This window comes from Gigantopelta aegis, chromosome 8, assembly GCF_016097555.1.
Source record: "Gigantopelta aegis isolate Gae_Host chromosome 8, Gae_host_genome, whole genome shotgun sequence".
In the NCBI taxonomy this organism is placed as follows: domain Eukaryota; kingdom Metazoa; phylum Mollusca; class Gastropoda; order Neomphalida; family Peltospiridae; genus Gigantopelta; species Gigantopelta aegis.
Genome location: NC_054706.1, coordinates 80,015,088 through 80,034,089, shown reverse-complemented (window position 1 = coordinate 80,034,089; position 19,002 = coordinate 80,015,088). Strand labels below are relative to the sequence as shown.

The following is a 19,002-nucleotide window of genomic DNA, read 5'->3' as shown; positions in this document are numbered from 1 at the left end:
CTCTCTCTCTCTGTTCGTCTATCTCTCTCTGGTCTAAATATTATTTTGATTCAAAGAGTGACATAACATAAAGATTAACAAGTATCTTTTAAAATAAACGAGCATTATTAAAATATATACGTTTATTGGGTTGTATCTGGACAATAGCAGTTATTAATGAAATACATATTTTTGTAAGATGAAAGGTCAAATTGTCGATGACCGTGCTTCTCAGAGTGAATCTTCTTAACGAGCCAGTGTTCCAAACAGTCGTAGGCGAATGGTTGGTACGACTGGTGAAACTTGTTCACGAATAGATGCGGTGCTCTCGTCAGTCGGGGGAGATCATCAACACCGAATATACACACGTAATGCCGCACCCGACTGGTGCATGCTGGATCATTTTTGTGATAGGTGAAGATTTTGAATCGTACTTTCGAATAATCGAAAAAGTCGGAAGATTTTCTTCTTTTTGGAATACCTTGAAAAAAGAAAGCACATATAAAAAAGAAAGAAAGAAAAAAGTGTCATATATCATTCATATTTGCACTGTAACGCCTACAACAAGCTGAAACGTATTAAAATGCCGGGCCTTGTCAGACGTATTGTCCATGTACTTGACATAATATAAAGAATATGACACGAGTGGCCGTTAGATATCATTATCTTACGAGCTGTTTTAAAACGTATCTAATGAGCGAACGCGCATATTTAATTTCTTACATATCCTCAAAAACCAGGTATAAAATAACTTTAAACGCCTTTTGTAAGTAAACATTATTTACAGGTTGACTTGCACGTCATAAAGCAATCAATTTCGAGCATGCTTTCACCCGTTGGATGGTAAGGCTGTGACGACCGTATCATCACTTAGGAGGTCAAGTTTACGTCTGCGACTAACAGTTATACCAGTCATACGTATACGTGTTTGGCATTTGTTTCACGCAAACAATTACTTCATTACAGAAGATGTGGCCTTGTAAGGACGAACACAGTGAACCAGGCCTGTGAATACTTGCTTGTACTGTTAGTGGTGATATGAATTATGGCTTAGTCGTAAATATAGAGAATAACTGGTTGTTGTCTTAATATGCCGGCTTTATCCTGCGAAGGTTAGAAGGAACGAAATGTTTTATTTAACGACGCACTCAACACATTTTATTTACGGTTATATGGCGTCAGACATATGGTTAAAGACCACACAGATATTGAGAGAGGAAACCCGCTGTCGCCACTTTATGGGCTACTCTTTCCGATTAGCAGCAAGGGATCTTTTATATGCACCATCCCACATACAGGGTAGTACATACCACGGCCGTTGATATACCAGTCATGGTGCACTGGCTGGAACGAGAAATAGCTCAATGGGCCGACCGACGGCGATCGATCCCAGACCGACCGCGCATCGAGCGGGCGCTTTACCACTGGGCTACGTCCCGCCCCATGCGAAAGTTAGAATGAGAATGCCGCGAAGATCTGTCTCAGCAGGATAATGACGATATGTTAAGACAGTACGTAATCAGTTATTTAATTTATCCTGCAATCTACATAAAACGAACAATTAATTGAATGAATCGTTTTATATCACAACTTTACCGTTTTCCAAAGTAGCACTAGTGTGTCCACACGTGTTGAATACCTCGCTTACAATATCCATACACCAAAACAAAATTAGTGTTACGATTTTTTTTTAAATTGATTCGAAACAAGAGCGTCCGGGTCCTAGTTGGAGCTTATGGGTGTTTAGTTAGAACCAATCGATAAAACGAATCATACCCTGTATTGTCGTATATATACATGTATAGATGTATTCTATTCTATATGAACAGACTCGTTCCATTGAGTGGCACTAATTAAACGCCCATAAACTCCAACCGGGACCCCGTTCCACGAAGCGATCGTAGCCACAAGATCACGTTAAGTGCATAACTACCGTATACATTTGAGGTGATCGTAGTGCTAAGATCACTTCGTGGACCCGAACGCCCGTAGTTAGAGAGTACTCACTCTACGTATGTAAACCTGTCGACAGTTGTGAACGGTTTCTTACCTATTGGAGACCCTGGAACCCGAAGGTGTGGGTTGTTATTGAGAGAAGAGAAGAAGTATTCGTCTGCGAATTTCATCAGTTTCGTGTACTCGAGGAAGTCCCGGGCTGTTTCGTTGTGCAGGGTGTACTCCACAAAGCCCCGGCTCGCAACGATATGGACCGGCCCCTTGGCGAGTCGGATCCCGTGTGGGGGGGGGGGGGGGGGGGGGACTTCCCTTGCGGCAAGCGTCCTAAAGCCAGTCTGTGGGTAGATTACATGATCGTGTCAGCATTATATCGTAGTAACAGACCAAAGGTATGCGTGGGTGGTGTGTGTGGGGGGGGGGGGGGGGGGGGGAGGGGGGGGGGGGGGGGGGTGGGGGGGGGGGGTGAAGTCAATGGAACTTAACGTTCTCTCGATGTCATAGTTATTGTAGCTTTAAATTCCCTTTCCTTTAGTTGTTAAAAATTGTGGCACCTACAACTGTGTGTTCCAGAATTGATCATAGTCGTGGTGCGGGGAGAGGCATACACCTACCAAATAAATTTATTTTATACTAAATGTGCATGGGTGTGAGGATGAGACAAACCCCCAGGGATGCAGTAATAAGTGTGCGCCTCCCTCACTGATGTTATCTATTTTTTAACAGCCCTATTCGACAATCTTTGGGTCCTTCTTTAACATTTTATCATAAATGGAAAATAAATGCTTGAATTGTGTGTTCTGTTGTATACCGTACATATAATTTTATCAGGCCACAAGGTCTGGTCTTAAATCGTCGAAACTGCTATGTCAGTTTTTTCTTAACAAAGCAGTTTGTTCTGCTTGCTTGTTTTGATGGGGTGTATTGTTGTTTTCTGGGGGGTTTTGTTGGTTGTTTTGGTTTGTTTGTTTTGTTTTGTTGGGTTTTTTTGTTGTTGGTTGATTGGGCGGGGGTTAAATTAAATCACCTTCTGGTATACATACTTGTGAAATTTACCAAAGATGTCATTTCCTCCAGCGTACAGTTTTAATATTTTCACCAGCTCATAATTGGTCTTGAGAGGAAATTCCTGCCCTGTGAGGTTGATGAAGTATTTCCATCGTGTTTTGTGTTTGTACAGCGCCTCCATACAGATCAGGTCCGCCTCTAGCACGGAGAACGTCCCCCACCTGACATCAACTGACCTGGGAGCCAGAAACACGTTGTCCAGGCACGTCACACGAGACTGGATGTAAGTTTTAATTTCCTCATTCGATTTCGCGTCCACGTGGATGCAGTAGACATTCTGAGGCCGCCAGATGGCGCGCAGGAGTCTGACAGAGTGTTGCGGGTCTTTGAAGACGAGGATACTGAAAGCTATTGGAAAGTGGAGTTCCTCGTCCGTCACCGCAGATGTGAACCCATGTCGTGTGGTAAATCCCACATCACACTGTGGCAATATCGTGTGGTTATCACTGTACGTGTCCGCGTCGTTGGCTCTCTCGTCATAGGCAAAGTACTTCTCAACCCAGTAGTTGAGATCAGACTCGTTTCGTACTGTCTTCAAGCAGACGACATCGAAGAGATTTCAACCATAACCAATTCCGTCTGCTGTCCTCTGCTTTGAGTTGAAAGCGTTTAACATTTTATATATTAACAACTGGGCTGTTCCGGAAACAAGAATGAAAGCTGCCAACCACTTTCGTCTGCAATACATTGCTGTGGACATAGAGTATAAACCGGTCATACATCAAGCGCAGTCTGAATGCTCGTTTTGCTGTCCATTTTGTCTCGTTCTAATTTCTGATATCATCATTTGGCCACCTGTAAACACAGACTCAATATGTATATTTAGCATTTCTTTTCTTACAATATATTTTTTAACGACAGGTGAAATAATGAACATGACTATAGTCCGCCCCATCCTTCAACAACAGTGTTTTGTTTGACGTAAGAAGAAAAGTAAAATTGTTTTGAAAATAACAATTCCCCCCTCCCTATTTTTGTGTACAATTCAGACGAAAATCTTCTCATAAATAAATAACTTGTAGTAAATTCCATAGTATGAAAAAAGGTGTTCAGCGTGGGAAGGTCTATAATTCAGATATCTTTTTTTTAAAGGTATGGAACGCTAATTTAAAACACATAATTAAATGGAGGCCATGCACACTGGCGTAGCAATGGGGGGGGGGGGGGGGGGGGGGGGCACGTGGGTCATGCCCCCAATCAACCCTTTTTTTAGCTTCTTTTTTACTGTATTAAATATTTAAAAATAATACATACATGCATGCATACATACATACTTACAGAAAGGATTTAATTACCCCTGCGCCAGTGCGTTAATACCTATGTATGTAACAGTCACCATTGACACACATACAATATATAGATATTCATACATCAATACATACCAGCCAGTGCCAGGTCTGCCCACTGTTTCATGCATGTAAGCGGGATCGACCGCGTGGATTGTAGGCCCCATGCATGCGGTTTAGTTAAAGAGCATCCTTTTTATGGATGCCTCAATAGCTCAGAGCGCATCGTGGTTAGTCTTGCAATTTGCGAGCGATTCGGTGCCACAGGTTCGAGTCCCAGCAACGGCATGGGACAATTTGTGAAGCCAGAAAGAATTTAATTATCTCCTGCACCAGTGCGTTAATATTTATGTATATAACAGTCAACCTCGACATACATACAATATATAGATATTCATACATCAATACATACCAGCCAGTGCCAGGTCTGCCCACTGTTTCATGCGCGTAAGCGGGATCGACCGCGTGGATTGTAGGCCCCATGCATGTGGTTGAGTTAAAGAGCATTCTTTTTATGGATGCCTCAATAGCTCAGAGCGCATCGTGGTTAGTCTTGCAATTTGTGGGCGATTCGGTGCCACAGGTTCAAGTCCCAGCAACGGCATGGGACAATTTGTGAGGCCAGAAAGGATTTAATTATCCCCTGCGCCACTGCATTAATAGCTATGTATGTAACAGTCAACATCGACATACATACAATATATAGATATTCATACATACATACATACATACATACATACATACATACATGATACATCAGTGGCCCTGCATGCTTTCAAAAGCGAATATAGGCCGCATCAAGTATAATATAACAGGGTTTGGGGTTGGGGTCAGTAAAAGCGAAACCAGGGCACAGTAATATAGGTAGTACTAATCCAAATAACATCCGGCTGGGTGCACCTAACGTTTCATCCCACAGTTGAGGCTACCAGTCCTGAAATTGGTGTTTCTTGTGATAAATTCTTGTATCATCTGACCAGTAAATTCCTGTAATTTAATTTGAACCAGTGTGTCAATACACCAACTACCAATGTGCTCGACACTTGTGAGGAGACCTACTAAAAATAGCACGATGAAATGAGCAGCTTGACCCCTATGTTTTCTGATTCACTTTAAAGGCCGAGGCATGGTAATATTTATATCCATGGTGTATATGTCGATTAATACGCTGCAGGTAGGCGTTTTAAGGACATGTTACTATTGTTGTCTATGGGATTTGATTTGGTGGTATACACTGGGGGAGGCAGGTACAAAATTAGTCCGAGTACTCTGCCGTTCAGGAGCTAGACGGAAATCTGGACGGTTACGATAGCTCTCTCTGCCAAAGATAACTCTAGGGGAATTTTTTTTTCTGCCAACCAGGATACCATCGGGTAGGCAAAGTTCCGGCTTTAATACAACAATAATCCTGTTTGACACTAAATACCATTGCATTGGTCATTTGAGAGTTTTCCGATAACACATATTTGACATATTAATCACTAATACACACACTACAGAAAGAACATTGATTGATTAATCATCAGCTATTGGATGTCAAACATTTGGTAATTCTGACACGTAGTCACCAGAGGAAACCCGCTATACCTTTCCTAATCAGGTCAAGTCAGGTCATAGGGTTTTACGTGCACATTCAGAACAAACTGTTGTAGCGCATGACAGGAAAAGTGGGGGGAGGGGAGAGGAGGGACCACCTGCACTGGCAGGTGCAAGGGAGCACCAGCAGCCCGATCGAATCGGTAGGAGGCGGGTGGTGGTGGTGGTGGTGCTATGGAATTTTGAATGGAGCCGTTAATGCCAAAGTGAAAGGGGTGCGCAATTTTGATTGAGGAAATTTGGCGCAATATTGAACGATCGGTCGAAAGGTAAATGGCCGAGCTAATATAGGTTTTGATATTATTGAATCGAGAATCGACCGCTTCTGGTCGTGGCATGACAACCCAGGGGAGACTCGTGCAATTGTGTAGTTGACACTGGCAGGCAAGGCAGTTGTTCCGGGTTGGTCGACGTGATGTTGTTGGCGTAGTCCTCCTCTTTAGTGTCACCAAGAACAAGTTATCACCAGCAGCAAGTATTGGGGGTTTGGGTGGGGGAGGCTGATATTCTTTTGTTCAGCTTCCCCCGGGTGCATTGCAATTGTGTACTCGGAACCGGTATTCTTTTGTCCGGTTCCTTATTAGAGCACGTGCTGGGCCATTAAATGGGTGTGGGTGCATTGTTAGTCAGTGCACCCTGTGTACTGATGCAGTGAGCGTGTAGTCTGTGTGTGAATCCTAGTTTTGTGTTAAGGTTGTACCTATTGTCTTAAGTCCCTATTCTAGTGAGTTCAACGGTCATTCATGACCACCCACCCCCCTCCGTCTTTGTATAGCATTGAATACAATGACGGAGGGGGATTTATACTAGCCTAGCTATCTAATTTGAAGGGTGGAACCCTTATAGTGTAAGTATTGGTTTAAAAAGCCTAGTGTTTGGCATACTTAACTTTATTACCAATGAATGAAACGAAATTAACAGTGGCAGGTAGCAATTATACAGTAGAACAGTTGACAGGCAGGTACTTAGTTTGAAGAATTTTGATTCCTTCCCCCTAAATAGAATATCTTAGTAGCCTTACTTGGTTTGTCTTCAGGTTATCTGGTTTTCCTGCTTGTTTTTCTTCTGGAGCCCTAGTTGACTTACCTTAGTCAGCTAGGATTTCATGCATCAATAATAAAGAACATGGTGCGAGTGCAAAGACAAATTCGTGCAGTTTATTTACAGTTAGGTGTGGTGGGGTTCTTGATCCGTGATTGGTTGAATTGGACCACTGAGGGGTGCTGCAAAACAAAAATAGGTGATATTTAGTGGTGTCCTATCCTGGTTGATTGTCTAAGGATGTTGATTGGCTGGTTATTAGCCAATTGGGTTGTTGCGATTTCGATCCTGTCTTAGTGGAAAAAAATAAAATAATAATAAATCTAATGTATCGCTAACGTATGCCAGTTGTCAATCACGGGTTTCAGAACATTAACATATTTACAGTAGAATAATATGGTTATCGTGGTTAGGTCTAGTTGGCGTTGGCATATCTAGTGGTTATTAATCACTCGCCAACGTCCCGCCGTTAATCTCCAGGTTTAAGTGCCTGGTCGAGTGCTTAAGGTCGCTCTTCCGTCCAAGGGATGTACAGGCGGGTGGTTTTGATTAATTGTTAATTTATATTGCTAAATTTATGCCAGCTAATTTGGTTGAGCATATGCTTTTACTTTTGTCGTTTCACCGTTCTTCCCCCAGGTGGAATACGTGGTCTGTTCGAGTGCGTAGGGTGGATGTTTCACCAAGGGGGTCACAGGTGTCACGATCCAAGTATTGTCATATCTAGCGTTTCTTAAATCATTCGCTACCGTCCCGCCAATGTTCCCCTGGTTAGAGTGCTTGTGTGGTCGAGTGCTTAAGGTCGCTCTTCCATCCAAGAGATGTACAGGCGGGTGGTTTTGAATAATTGTTAATTTATTGCTAAATTTGTGCCAGCTAATTTGGCTAGGTATATGCTTTTACTTTTGTCGTTTCACCGTTCTCTCCCCGGGTTGGAATACGTGGTCTGTTCGAGTGCGTAGGGTGGATGTTCCATCCAGGGAGTCACGGGTGTCACGAGTTAAACAGCGTATTAATTACTTATCTTAATTATAGATCGCCACCTTCCCTCCGTTGGTCCCCCGGATTGGAGTGCATGTTGGTCGAGTGCAGAAGGTCGCTCTTCCCTCCGGGAGACGTACAGGCGGGTGGTTTGTGATCATTTTCTAGTTTTAGTTTTTAACTTTATGACTGTCAGGAGCCCGGTGGGTGTGCTACGATTTCCCATACTGCCTGCGATCAGTCGGGTTGGGGGTCCGCGTCGACTGAACGCTGGCAAGGCGGGCAGTACGTGGCACTTATAGTTTTGGTTTGGTGGACTGGACGAATTGATATACTGCTTTGAAGGTTTTATGTTTTAGATATTTATCAGGGTTAAGTAGACAGTTAGGCGTAATTGGTTTGTTATGGTTGGCTTCGGTTATTGATTCTATCATTAGTTTTCTCTGACTGTCGTGTAACGTGCAATCCAGGAGATAATGTTTCATGTCTTCCCGGGTGCCACACTCACAGTCAGGGTTTTTATTGGTGAAAGAGCAGCTGTTGAGCTGCGATGATTTACCTATGCGCAATTTAGTCATTATTTTATCCACATAAGTGTTTAGGTGTTTAGGTCGGATAGAGTTGACTAGTGGTTTGATGTTATAGTGCCATGTATTGGTTGTTAGGTCCCAGTTGGCCTGCCATTGATTAATGTAATGTTTTCTTGCTTTTGACATGAGTTCTGAAATTCCTAAAGGTAGTGTTGTAATTTTACTAGTGATTGAAAGTGCAGTTTTGGTTCCATAGTCAGCTATTTCATTGCCAATTATCCCTACGTGAGCTGGGACCCATTCGAATACTACTGTTAAATTGAGATGGTTTAGTTCATGAAGTTTATTGTGTATAGCTGCGAGAATGTCTGGTCTGGAAGATTTATTAGTTTGAAGTTTCCTAATACAGCAAAGGGTCTTTTATATGCACTTTCCCACAGACAGGAAAACACATACCACGGCCCTTGACCAATTGTAGTGCACTGATTGGAAGAGAAAAAAATCCAATCAGTTGAATGGATACACTACAGGAAGAAAGTCGTCAGCACCTATGTATTTAACCGGAACATTGTTGAAAAGGGATGCTGTCGGCTTTCTTCGTGTAGTGAGTGTTTTTGTGGTTAATATGTCAAATATATCATAAGCGTACAAGACGGGTGGGGTGTGGAGGCCACTAGTTCTGGAGCAAATCCTTAAATTCGGACAAAAACGAGAGAGATATTCGGGCAAAATGTGGTAACCTGAGACCTTTTGACAATGCATTTCCATCATTGTACCCGCCAAATCAGTTGTAAGCCATATAAAATGCCTACTGATTCGTTTGCAATCTTATATAGCTGTTTGGCAGTAATGCTGTTATTCAAGATTCTGGTATTTTCGTTTCATTCGGGCAAAAGCCAGCCTGACCCCCTACAAAAATGAGAGCCCGTACGCCTATGTATTATGGTATCGGCGAACTCAAATCAGTGTGTGTTTTAGTAGTTAGTATGTGAAATACATGTTATCAGCGAACTCGAAATCTGTTTCGTGCATAACCAACAAAAAAAAAGAAAGAAAGAAAGACTACTAACATCGATAAATAAACAAAGATATATTAGAAATTCTACTTACGAGGCAGTTGAATTGACAGAGAATGTCAGTGAAGTTTAAAGAGAAATAATATTATTACCGGTGGGAGGAGCAACGTTCTTGTAACAGCTGTACATCTGTGGCCTGTTAATCCTCAGATGTATAACGTCTTATCAATAGGTTTTAGTAGTGTAACATAAACTAATTCCTTATTCAAGTAATATTACCAGATAATAGGGGCCGTTCGACAAATACGACACACTCAGGGGAAGGGGAAGTCATAGGCCGAGTACTGAATGACTACGTGTCAGAATTACCAAATGTTTGACATCCAATAGCCGATGATTAATTAATCAATGTGTTCTAGTGGTGTCGTTAAACAAAACAAACTTTACTGACGTTTATAGTCCGTTGTAAGAAGAAAAGTAAAAGTGTTTTGGAAATAACCCACCCCCTCCCCCCACTATTTTTGTGTGCCATTTACAAATCAATCGGGCCAGAAATAAATAACTTGCAGTAAATTCTATAGCATGAAAAAGGCGTTACCGTCAAAGTACTCGGGCTAGGGCAACCACTGCTTATTTATTTTTATTCGAAAACAAAGTGGCGGATCCAGAAAATCCATTTTGGGGGGGGGGGGGGCGCGCAAGTGATATGTTATGGAATGCCAAGGGAACTTTGGGGGAGGTTTGGATGGGTATCGTAAAAAGAAAGAAAATGAATATATAAAATTATAACTCTGCCCCACGTGTATACAAATCGGACTCTTGGAGGGTAGGGTGACGTGGAGGTTAACATTAAATTTGGAACTTTCAGATTTTTCAAAAAAATAATTATATAAGAATCAGAACGCTTGAACCATTTTCACTACCTTTTTAATGTTACCGACAAACATCTACCAACGCTCATGTACTTTGTCAACATTGATACAACCCCTGTCTGTGCTCATGCCCCCCCCCCCCCCCCCCCCCCCCCCCCCCCCCAAATTCGGGCAAAACAGTGGGAAAAATTCGGGCAAATTTTATCTGGGTAAAATTTCGGGCAAATCAACCCCTCCAGCCCCCCTAAATCAAAGAGTCCCCATACGCCCATGTCTGTGCTTACCCTCACCATGGTACATGGGCAATCTAATTAAAATTTGTTCCACTATTACATGTGGATCTAACAACAGCCAGTTGGAGCTCATGTCCACCAATCAAAACCTTACTTGCAGAATCATGCCAGTGATTTAAAAATAAGTTGAAAATATTCCGAATTATCCTGAGGGTATACGATATGTTTCGTGTGAATTACGAATGCCTTAAAACATGTTTTATTTTATAAAAGAAATAATTTGTAATGTAAAACTGAAGACTGATTTAGTTGGGGGCTTTCTTAATAAATAAATAAATAATTTTTAATGTAAAATTGAAGACCGATAACCCATCCCGTACGTATTGGTATGGTTCGCTGTACTGCGGCCACTAAAATAGACTCGCCCGATATTTTTAGAATTTGTATGCACCCAAATAACGTTATAAAAGGCGAAGTGTGATTGGTCAATATTTAAATTATTATTTACAGACGAAATGTTACCTGGAAATTGGAGACTACGCAATCTGATTAAAATTAGTTCCACTGGTCTAAATAAGGCATTCGTAATTCACATGAAACATATCGTATACCCTCAGGATAATTCGGAATATTTTCTAATTATTTTCAAATCACTGGCATGATTCTGTAAGTAAGGTTTTGATTGGTGGACATGAGCTCCAACTGGCTGCTGTTAGATCCATATGTAATAGTGGAACAAATTTTAATTAGATTGGGTGATCCCAGTTAGAAGTCACAATAACACTATGCAGGACAGGACGTAGCCCAGTGGTACAGCACTTGCCCGATGTGCGGTCGGTCTAGGATCGATCCTTGTCAGTTGACCCAGTTGGCCCATTGAACTATTTCTTGATCCAGGCAGGGCACCACGGCTGGCATATCAAAGACTGTGATATGTGCTATCCTGTCTAGGCAAAAAACGATCCCTTGCAACTGATGGGAAAATGTAGTGGGTTTTGTCTTCAAGACTTAATAGTATCACATTTTTGACATCAAATAGTCGATGATGAATAAATCATTGTGTTCTAGTGGTGTTGTTAAACAAAACAAACATTAACTTTATAAGAATTGGCACCGATTGTGTCCATTGTTTCATATACTTAACTTTGTTTGACATCATTAGCTGATGTGTTTCATATTGAAGTGTTCTTAAAATGGGGGCGGGATGTAGCCCAATGGTAAAGCACTCGACCTGATGCGTGGTCGTTCTAGAATCGATCCCCATCAGTGGCCCATCGAGTTATTTCCCATTTCAGCCAGTGCACTACGACTGGAATATCAAAGGCCGTGGGATGTACTATTCTGTCTGTCGGATGATACGTATAAAAGATCCCTTACTACCAATGGAACATTTAGTAGGTTTCCTAATAATATATGTCACAATTATCAAATGTTTGACATCCAATAGCCGATGATAAATAAATCAAGGTGCTCTAGTGGTGTCATTAAATAAAACAAACTTTAACTTTTTGTTGTTGAAACGAGAAACTGTTCTGCTTCAGGCGCTTCCATGCTGGAAGTGGCACCTGCAAGTGTTCAGGACCGTGTATCTGGCGCATGTACACCAATGCATTCTGGTTACAATTGGTAAGATCACCAGAGAACATTTTTACCACACGTCTGAATGTAAACCTTTATTCTAGAGAAAGACCTGTTGGTCAATAAATATTGTTTAAAAAAACAAACACCAACTTTATTCTGTAAATAAAATCAAACCTGCTCTGATGGGCACCCGTTTATGAGGCCACACTATGATCCTCCCAAAGCATCTAACATCTAATATATTACAAACTGACCACTATTAAAGGGACACACCCTAGTTACGGCTAGTTGTTAACCATTACGGCGTTGTTTTTCGCTACTAAACCCATTTTTTCACAAATAAAATTGCACTTTACTTACCGTTTATTATTTAGAATATACATTTCCATTCACCTGAAGTGTTTTTTGGTAATCCTGCATTTTTCGTATTTCATAAAATGGCACGGGCCTCTGAGAAAAAAACGTTGAGCAGACAAGGTCTAATCTATATTTAGAGGGGATATTTCCATTTCAATGTCACAGACGTTGGTATACCACGTGACCGTTATCATTTTGGTTCGGTTTGTTTTCTCGTGCACGGTTCGCGCAATCAACATTCGATTTGTTGTTCATTTGTGTGATTTTTCTTCAAAGTTCGTGAACATTTTTAGTAACAATAAAGTTCAGACAAGTAAGTGTCTCAATACAAAACGTTACAAACCCTTAAAACCAATAATTTTGCTGTCTTACGATATCTGGAGAGGGGTTACAACCAGGACAGAACAGATGGAACATGTCCAGGAGAGGTGAAAGGAACGCACTCCAAGTCTGTGAAATTTGTCGTGACAAGGCATTGTTGTGCTTCGAGCGACATCTACCGGTGACATCAGAATACTAACTTTCAAAATTATTTCAAGCAAATGGGACATGGGGGATTACCATGGTATTTATCGATATAAAACCTGCTTTTTCACTCCATTTGATAAAAACGTGATCTAAGTGTGTTACAGGTTTGTAGATTAACCAAATTATAATTTATTTTCGCTGGATGGAACTTGAGTGTGCGGCTTTAAGCAGCCATCAGTGTTAAAAGGCCATGTTTTCACACTTCCATTGCATCTAATATTGTACAAACTGACCTGTGTTAAGCAGGCACTCCTCTTTGAAGGCCATGTTTTCACACTTCCACTGCATCTAATATTGTACAAACTGACCTGTGTTAAGCTGCCATCAGTGTTAAAAGGCCATGTTTTCACACTTCCAATTCATCTAATATTGTACAAACTGACCTGTGTTAAGCAGGCACTCCTCTTTGAAGGCCATGTTTTCACACTTCCAATTCATCTAATATTGTACAAACTGACCCGTGTTAAGCAGGCACTCATCTTTTAAGGTCATGTTTTCGCACTTCCATTGCATCTAATATTGTACAAACTGACCTGTGTTAAGCAGGCACTCATCTTTGAAGGCCATGTTTTCACACTTCCATTGCATCTAATATTGTACAAACTAACTTGTGTTAAGCAGGCACTCATCTTTGAAGGCCATGTTTTCACACTTCCATTGCATCTAATATTGTACAAACTGACCTGTGTTAAGCTGCCATCAGTGTTCAAAGGCCACGTTTTCACACTTCCAATTCATCTAATATTGTACAAACTGACCTGTGTTAAGCAGGCACTCCTCTTTGAAGGCCATGTTTTCACACTTCCAATTCATCTAATATTGTACAAACTGACCTGTGTTAAGCAGGCACTCCTCTTTGAAGGCCATGTTTTCACACTTCCATTTCATCTAATATTGTACAAACTGACCTGTGTTAAGCAGGCACTCCTCTTTGAAGGCCATGTTTTCACACTTCCAATTCATCTAATATTGTACAAACTGACCTGTGTTAAGCAGGCACTCATCTTTTAAGGTCATGTTTTCCACTTCCATTCATCTAATATTGTACAAACTGACCTGTGTTAAGCAGGCACTCCTCTTTGAAGGCCATGTTTTCACACTTCCAATTGCATCTAATATTGTACAAACTGACCTGTGTTAAGCAGGCACTCCTCTTTGAAGGCCATGTTTTCACACTTCCATTTCATCTAATATTGTACAAACTGACCTGTGTTAAGCAGGCACTCATCTTTGAAGGCCATGTTTTCACACTTCCAATTCATCTAATATTGTACAAACTGACCTGTGTTAAGCAGGCACTCATCTTTGAAGGTCATGTTTTCACACTTCCATTGCATCTAATATTGTACAAACTGACCTGTGTTAAGCAGGCACTCATCTTTGAAGGCCATGTTTTCACACTTCCATTGCATCTAATATTGTACAAACTGACCTGTGTTAAGCAGGCACTCCTCTTTGAAGGCCATGTTTTCACACTTCCATTGCATCTAATATTGTACAAACTGACCTGTGTTAAGCAGGCACTCATCTTTGAAGGCCATGTTTTCACACTTCCAATTCATCTAATATTGTACAAACTGACCTGTGTTAAGCAGGCACTCCTCTTTGAAGGCCATGTTTTCACACTTCCAATTCATCTAATATTGTACAAACTGACCTGTGTTAAGCAGGCACTCCTCTTTGAAGGCCATGTTTTCACACTTCCAATTCATCTAATATTGTACAAACTGACCTGTGTTAAGCAGGCACTCATCTTTGAAGGCCATGTTTTCACACTTCCATTGCATCTAATATTGTACAAACTGACATGTGTTAAGCAGGCACTCATCTTTGAAGGCCATGTTTTCACACTTCCATTGCATCTAATATTGTACAAACTGACCTGTGTTAAGCAGGCACTCCTCTTTGAAGGCCATGTTTTCACACTTCCAATTCATCTAATATTGTACAAACTGACCTGTGTTAAGCTGCCATCAGTGTTCAAAGGCCACGTTTTCACACTTCCAATTCATCTAATATTGTACAAACTGACCTGTGTTAAGCAGGCACTCCTCTTTGAAGGCCATGTTTTCACACTTCCAATTCATCTAATATTGTACAAACTGACCTGTGTTAAGCAGGCACTCCTCTTTGAAGGCCATGTTTTCACACTTCCAATTCATCTAATATTGTACAAACTGACCTGTGTTAAGCAGGCACTCCTCTTTGAAGGCCATGTTTTCACACTTCCAATTCATCTAATATTGTACAAACTGACCTGTGTTAAGCAGGCACTCATCTTTTAAGGTCATGTTTTCGCACTTCCATTGCATCTAATATTGTACAAACTGACATGTGTTAAGCAGGCACTCATCTTTGAAGGCCATGTTTTCACACTTCCATTGCATCTAATATTGTACAAACTGACCTGTGTTAAGCAGGCACTCCTCTTTGAAGGCCATGTTTTCACACTTCCATTGCATCTAATATTGTACAAACTGACCTGTGTTAAGCTGCCATCAGTGTTCAAAGGCCACGTTTTCACACTTCCAATTCATCTAATATTGTACAAACTGACCTGTGTTAAGCAGGCACTCCTCTTTGAAGGCCATGTTTTCACACTTCCAATTCATCTAATATTGTACAAACTGACCTGTGTTAAGCAGGCACTCCTCTTTGAAGGCCATGTTTTCACACTTCCAATTCATCTAATATTGTACAAACTGACCTGTGTTAAGCAGGCACTCCTCTTTGAAGGCCATGTTTTCACACTTCCAATTCATCTAATATTGTAAAAACTGACCTGTGTTAAGCAGGCACTCATCTTTTAAGGTCATGTTTTCGCACTTCCATTGCATCTAATATTGTACAAACTGACCTGTGTTAAGCAGGCACTAATCTTTGAAGGCCATGTTTTCACACTTCCATTGCATCTAATATTGTACAAACTGACATGTGTTAAGCAGGCACTCCTCTTTGAAGGCCATGTTTTCACACTTCCATTGCATCTAATATTGTACAAACTGACATGTGTTAAGCAGGCACTCATCTTTGAAGGCCATGTTTTCACACTTCCAATTCATCTAATATTGTACAAACTGACCTGTGTTAAGCAGGCACTCCTCTTTGAAGGCCATGTTTTCACACTTCCAATTCATCTAATATTGTACAAACTGACCTGTGTTAAGCAGGCACTCATCTTTTAAGGTCATGTTTTCGCACTTCCATTGCATCTAATATTGTACAAACTGACCTGTGTTAAGCAGGCACTAATCTTTGAAGGCCATGTTTTCACACTTCCATTGCATCTAATATTGTACAAACTGACATGTGTTAAGCAGGCACTCCTCTTTGAAGGCCATGTTTTCACACTTCCATTGCATCTAATATTGTACAAACTGACATGTGTTAAGCAGGCACTCATCTTTGAAGGCCATGTTTTCACACTTCCAATTCATCTAATATTGTACAAACTGACCTGTGTTAAGCAGGCACTCCTCTTTGAAGGCCATGTTTTCACACTTCCAATTCATCTAATATTGTACAAACTGACCTGTGTTAAGCAGGCACTCATCTTTTAAGGTCATGTTTTCGCACTTCCATTGCATCTAATATTGTACAAACTGACATGTGTTAAGCAGGCACTAATCTTTGAAGGCCATGTTTTCACACTTCCAATTCATCTAATATTGTACAAACTGACCTGTGTTAAGCAGGCACTCCTCTTTGAAGGCCATGTTTTCACACTTCCAATTCATCTAATATTGTACAAACTGACCTGTGTTAAGCAGGCACTCATCTTTTAAGGTCATGTTTTCGCACTTCCATTGCATCTAATATTGTACAAACTGACCTGTGTTAAGCAGGCACTAATCTTTGAAGGCCATGTTTTCACACTTCCATTGCATCTAATATTGTACAAACTGACATGTGTTAAGCAGGCACTCCTCTTTGAAGGCCATGTTTTCACACTTCCAATTCATCTAATATTGTACAAACTGACCTGTGTTAAGCAGGCACTCCTCTTTGAAGGCCATGTTTTCACACTTCCAATTCATCTAATATTGTACAAACTGACCTGTGTTAAGCAGGCACTCATCTTTTAAGGTCATGTTTTCGCACTTCCATTGCATCTAATATTGTACAAATTGACATGTGTTAAGCAGGCACTCATCTTTGAAGGCCATGTTTTCACACTTCCATTGCATCTAATATTGTACAAACTGACCTGTGTTAAGCAGGCACTCATCTTTTAAGGTCATGTTTTCGCACTTCCATTGCATCTAATATTGTACAAACTGACCTGTGTTAAGCAGGCACTCCTCTTTGAAGGCCATGTTTTCACACTTCCATTGCATCTAATATTGTACAAACTGACATGTGTTAAGCAGGCACTCATCTTTGAAGGCCATGTTTTCACACTTCCAATTCATCTAATATTGTACAAACTGACCTGTGTTAAGCAGGCACTCCTCTTTGAAGGCCATGTTTTCACACTTCCAATTCATCTAATATTGTACAAACTGACCTGTGTTAAGCAGGCACTCATCTTTTAAGGTCATGTTTTCGCACTTCCATTGCATCTAATATTGTACAAACTGACCTGTGTTAAGCAGGCACTAATCTTTGAAGGCCATGTTTTCACACTTCCATTGCATCTAATATTGTACAAACTGACATGTGTTAAGCAGGCACTCCTCTTTGAAGGCCATGTTTTCACACTTCCATTGCATCTAATATTGTACAAACTGACATGTGTTAAGCAGGCACTCATCTTTGAAGGCCATGTTTTCACACTTCCAATTCATCTAATATTGTACAAACTGACCTGTGTTAAGCAGGCACTCCTCTTTGAAGGCCATGTTTTCACACTTCCAATTCATCTAATATTGTACAAACTGACCTGTGTTAAGCAGGCACTCATCTTTTAAGGTCATGTTTTCGCACTTCCATTGCATCTAATATTGTACAAACTGACATGTGTTAAGCAGGCACTAATCTTTGAAGGCCATGTTTTCACACTTCCAATTCATCTAATATTGTACAAACTGACCTGTGTTAAGCAGGCACTCCTCTTTGAAGGCCATGTTTTCACACTTCCAATTCATCTAATATTGTACAAACTGACCTGTGTTAAGCAGGCACTCATCTTTTAAGGTCATGTTTTCGCACTTCCATTGCATCTAATATTGTACAAACTGACCTGTGTTAAGCAGGCACTAATCTTTGAAGGCCATGTTTTCACACTTCCATTGCATCTAATATTGTACAAACTGACATGTGTTAAGCAGGCACTCCTCTTTGAAGGCCATGTTTTCACACTTCCAATTCATCTAATATTGTACAAACTGACCTGTGTTAAGCAGGCACTCCTCTTTGAAGGCCATGTTTTCACACTTCCAATTCATCTAATATTGTACAAACTGACCTGTGTTAAGCAGGCACTCATCTTTTAAGGTCATGTTTTCGCACTTCCATTGCATCTAATATTGTACAAACTGACATGTGTTAAGCAGGCACTCATCTTTGAAGGCCATGTTTTCACACTTCCATTGCATCTAATATTGTACAAACTGACCTGTGTTAAGCAGGCACTCATCTTTGAAGGCCATGTTTTCGCACTTCCATTGCATCTAATATTGTACAAACTGACCTGTGTTAAGCAGGCACTCCTCTTTGAAGGCCATGTTTTCACACTTCCATTGCATCTAATATTGTACAAACTGACCTGTGTTAAGCAGCCACTCATCTTTGAAGGCCATGTTTTCACACTTCCAATTCATCTAATATTGTACAAACTGACCTGTGTTAAGCAGGCACTCCTCTTTGAAGGCCATGTTTTCACACTTCCAATTCATCTAATATTGTACAAACTGACCTGTGTTAAGCAGGCACTCCTCTTTGAAGGCCATGTTTTCACACTTCCAATTCATCTAATATTGTACAAACTGACCTGTGTTAAGCAGGCACTCCTCTTTGAAGGCCATGTTTTCACACTTCCA

General features: G+C 40.8%; 2 protein-coding genes across 2 annotated transcripts in view; both read right to left on the bottom strand.

Annotated features, from left to right (window-relative positions):
* Nucleotides 1-107: 107 nt before the first annotated feature.
* On the bottom strand, nucleotides 108-3,559 carry LOC121379858 (beta-1,3-galactosyl-O-glycosyl-glycoprotein beta-1,6-N-acetylglucosaminyltransferase 4-like; the record flags this gene model as incomplete). Its single annotated transcript, XM_041508511.1, has 3 exons — nucleotides 108-460; nucleotides 2,030-2,270; nucleotides 2,960-3,559. Coding segments are annotated over 3 exons (1,179 nt in total), but the record flags the coding sequence as incomplete, so codon positions are not given.
* A 3,344-nt stretch (nucleotides 3,560-6,903) lies between these two features.
* Nucleotides 6,904-19,002, bottom strand: part of LOC121378862 (DNA polymerase beta-like) — a 46,351-nt gene continuing 34,252 nt past the window's right edge. The window contains exon 14 of the mRNA XM_041507214.1: nucleotides 6,904-7,105. The gene's annotated coding sequence lies outside the window, so the exon portion shown is untranslated. The remainder of the gene's footprint in view (nucleotides 7,106-19,002) is intronic.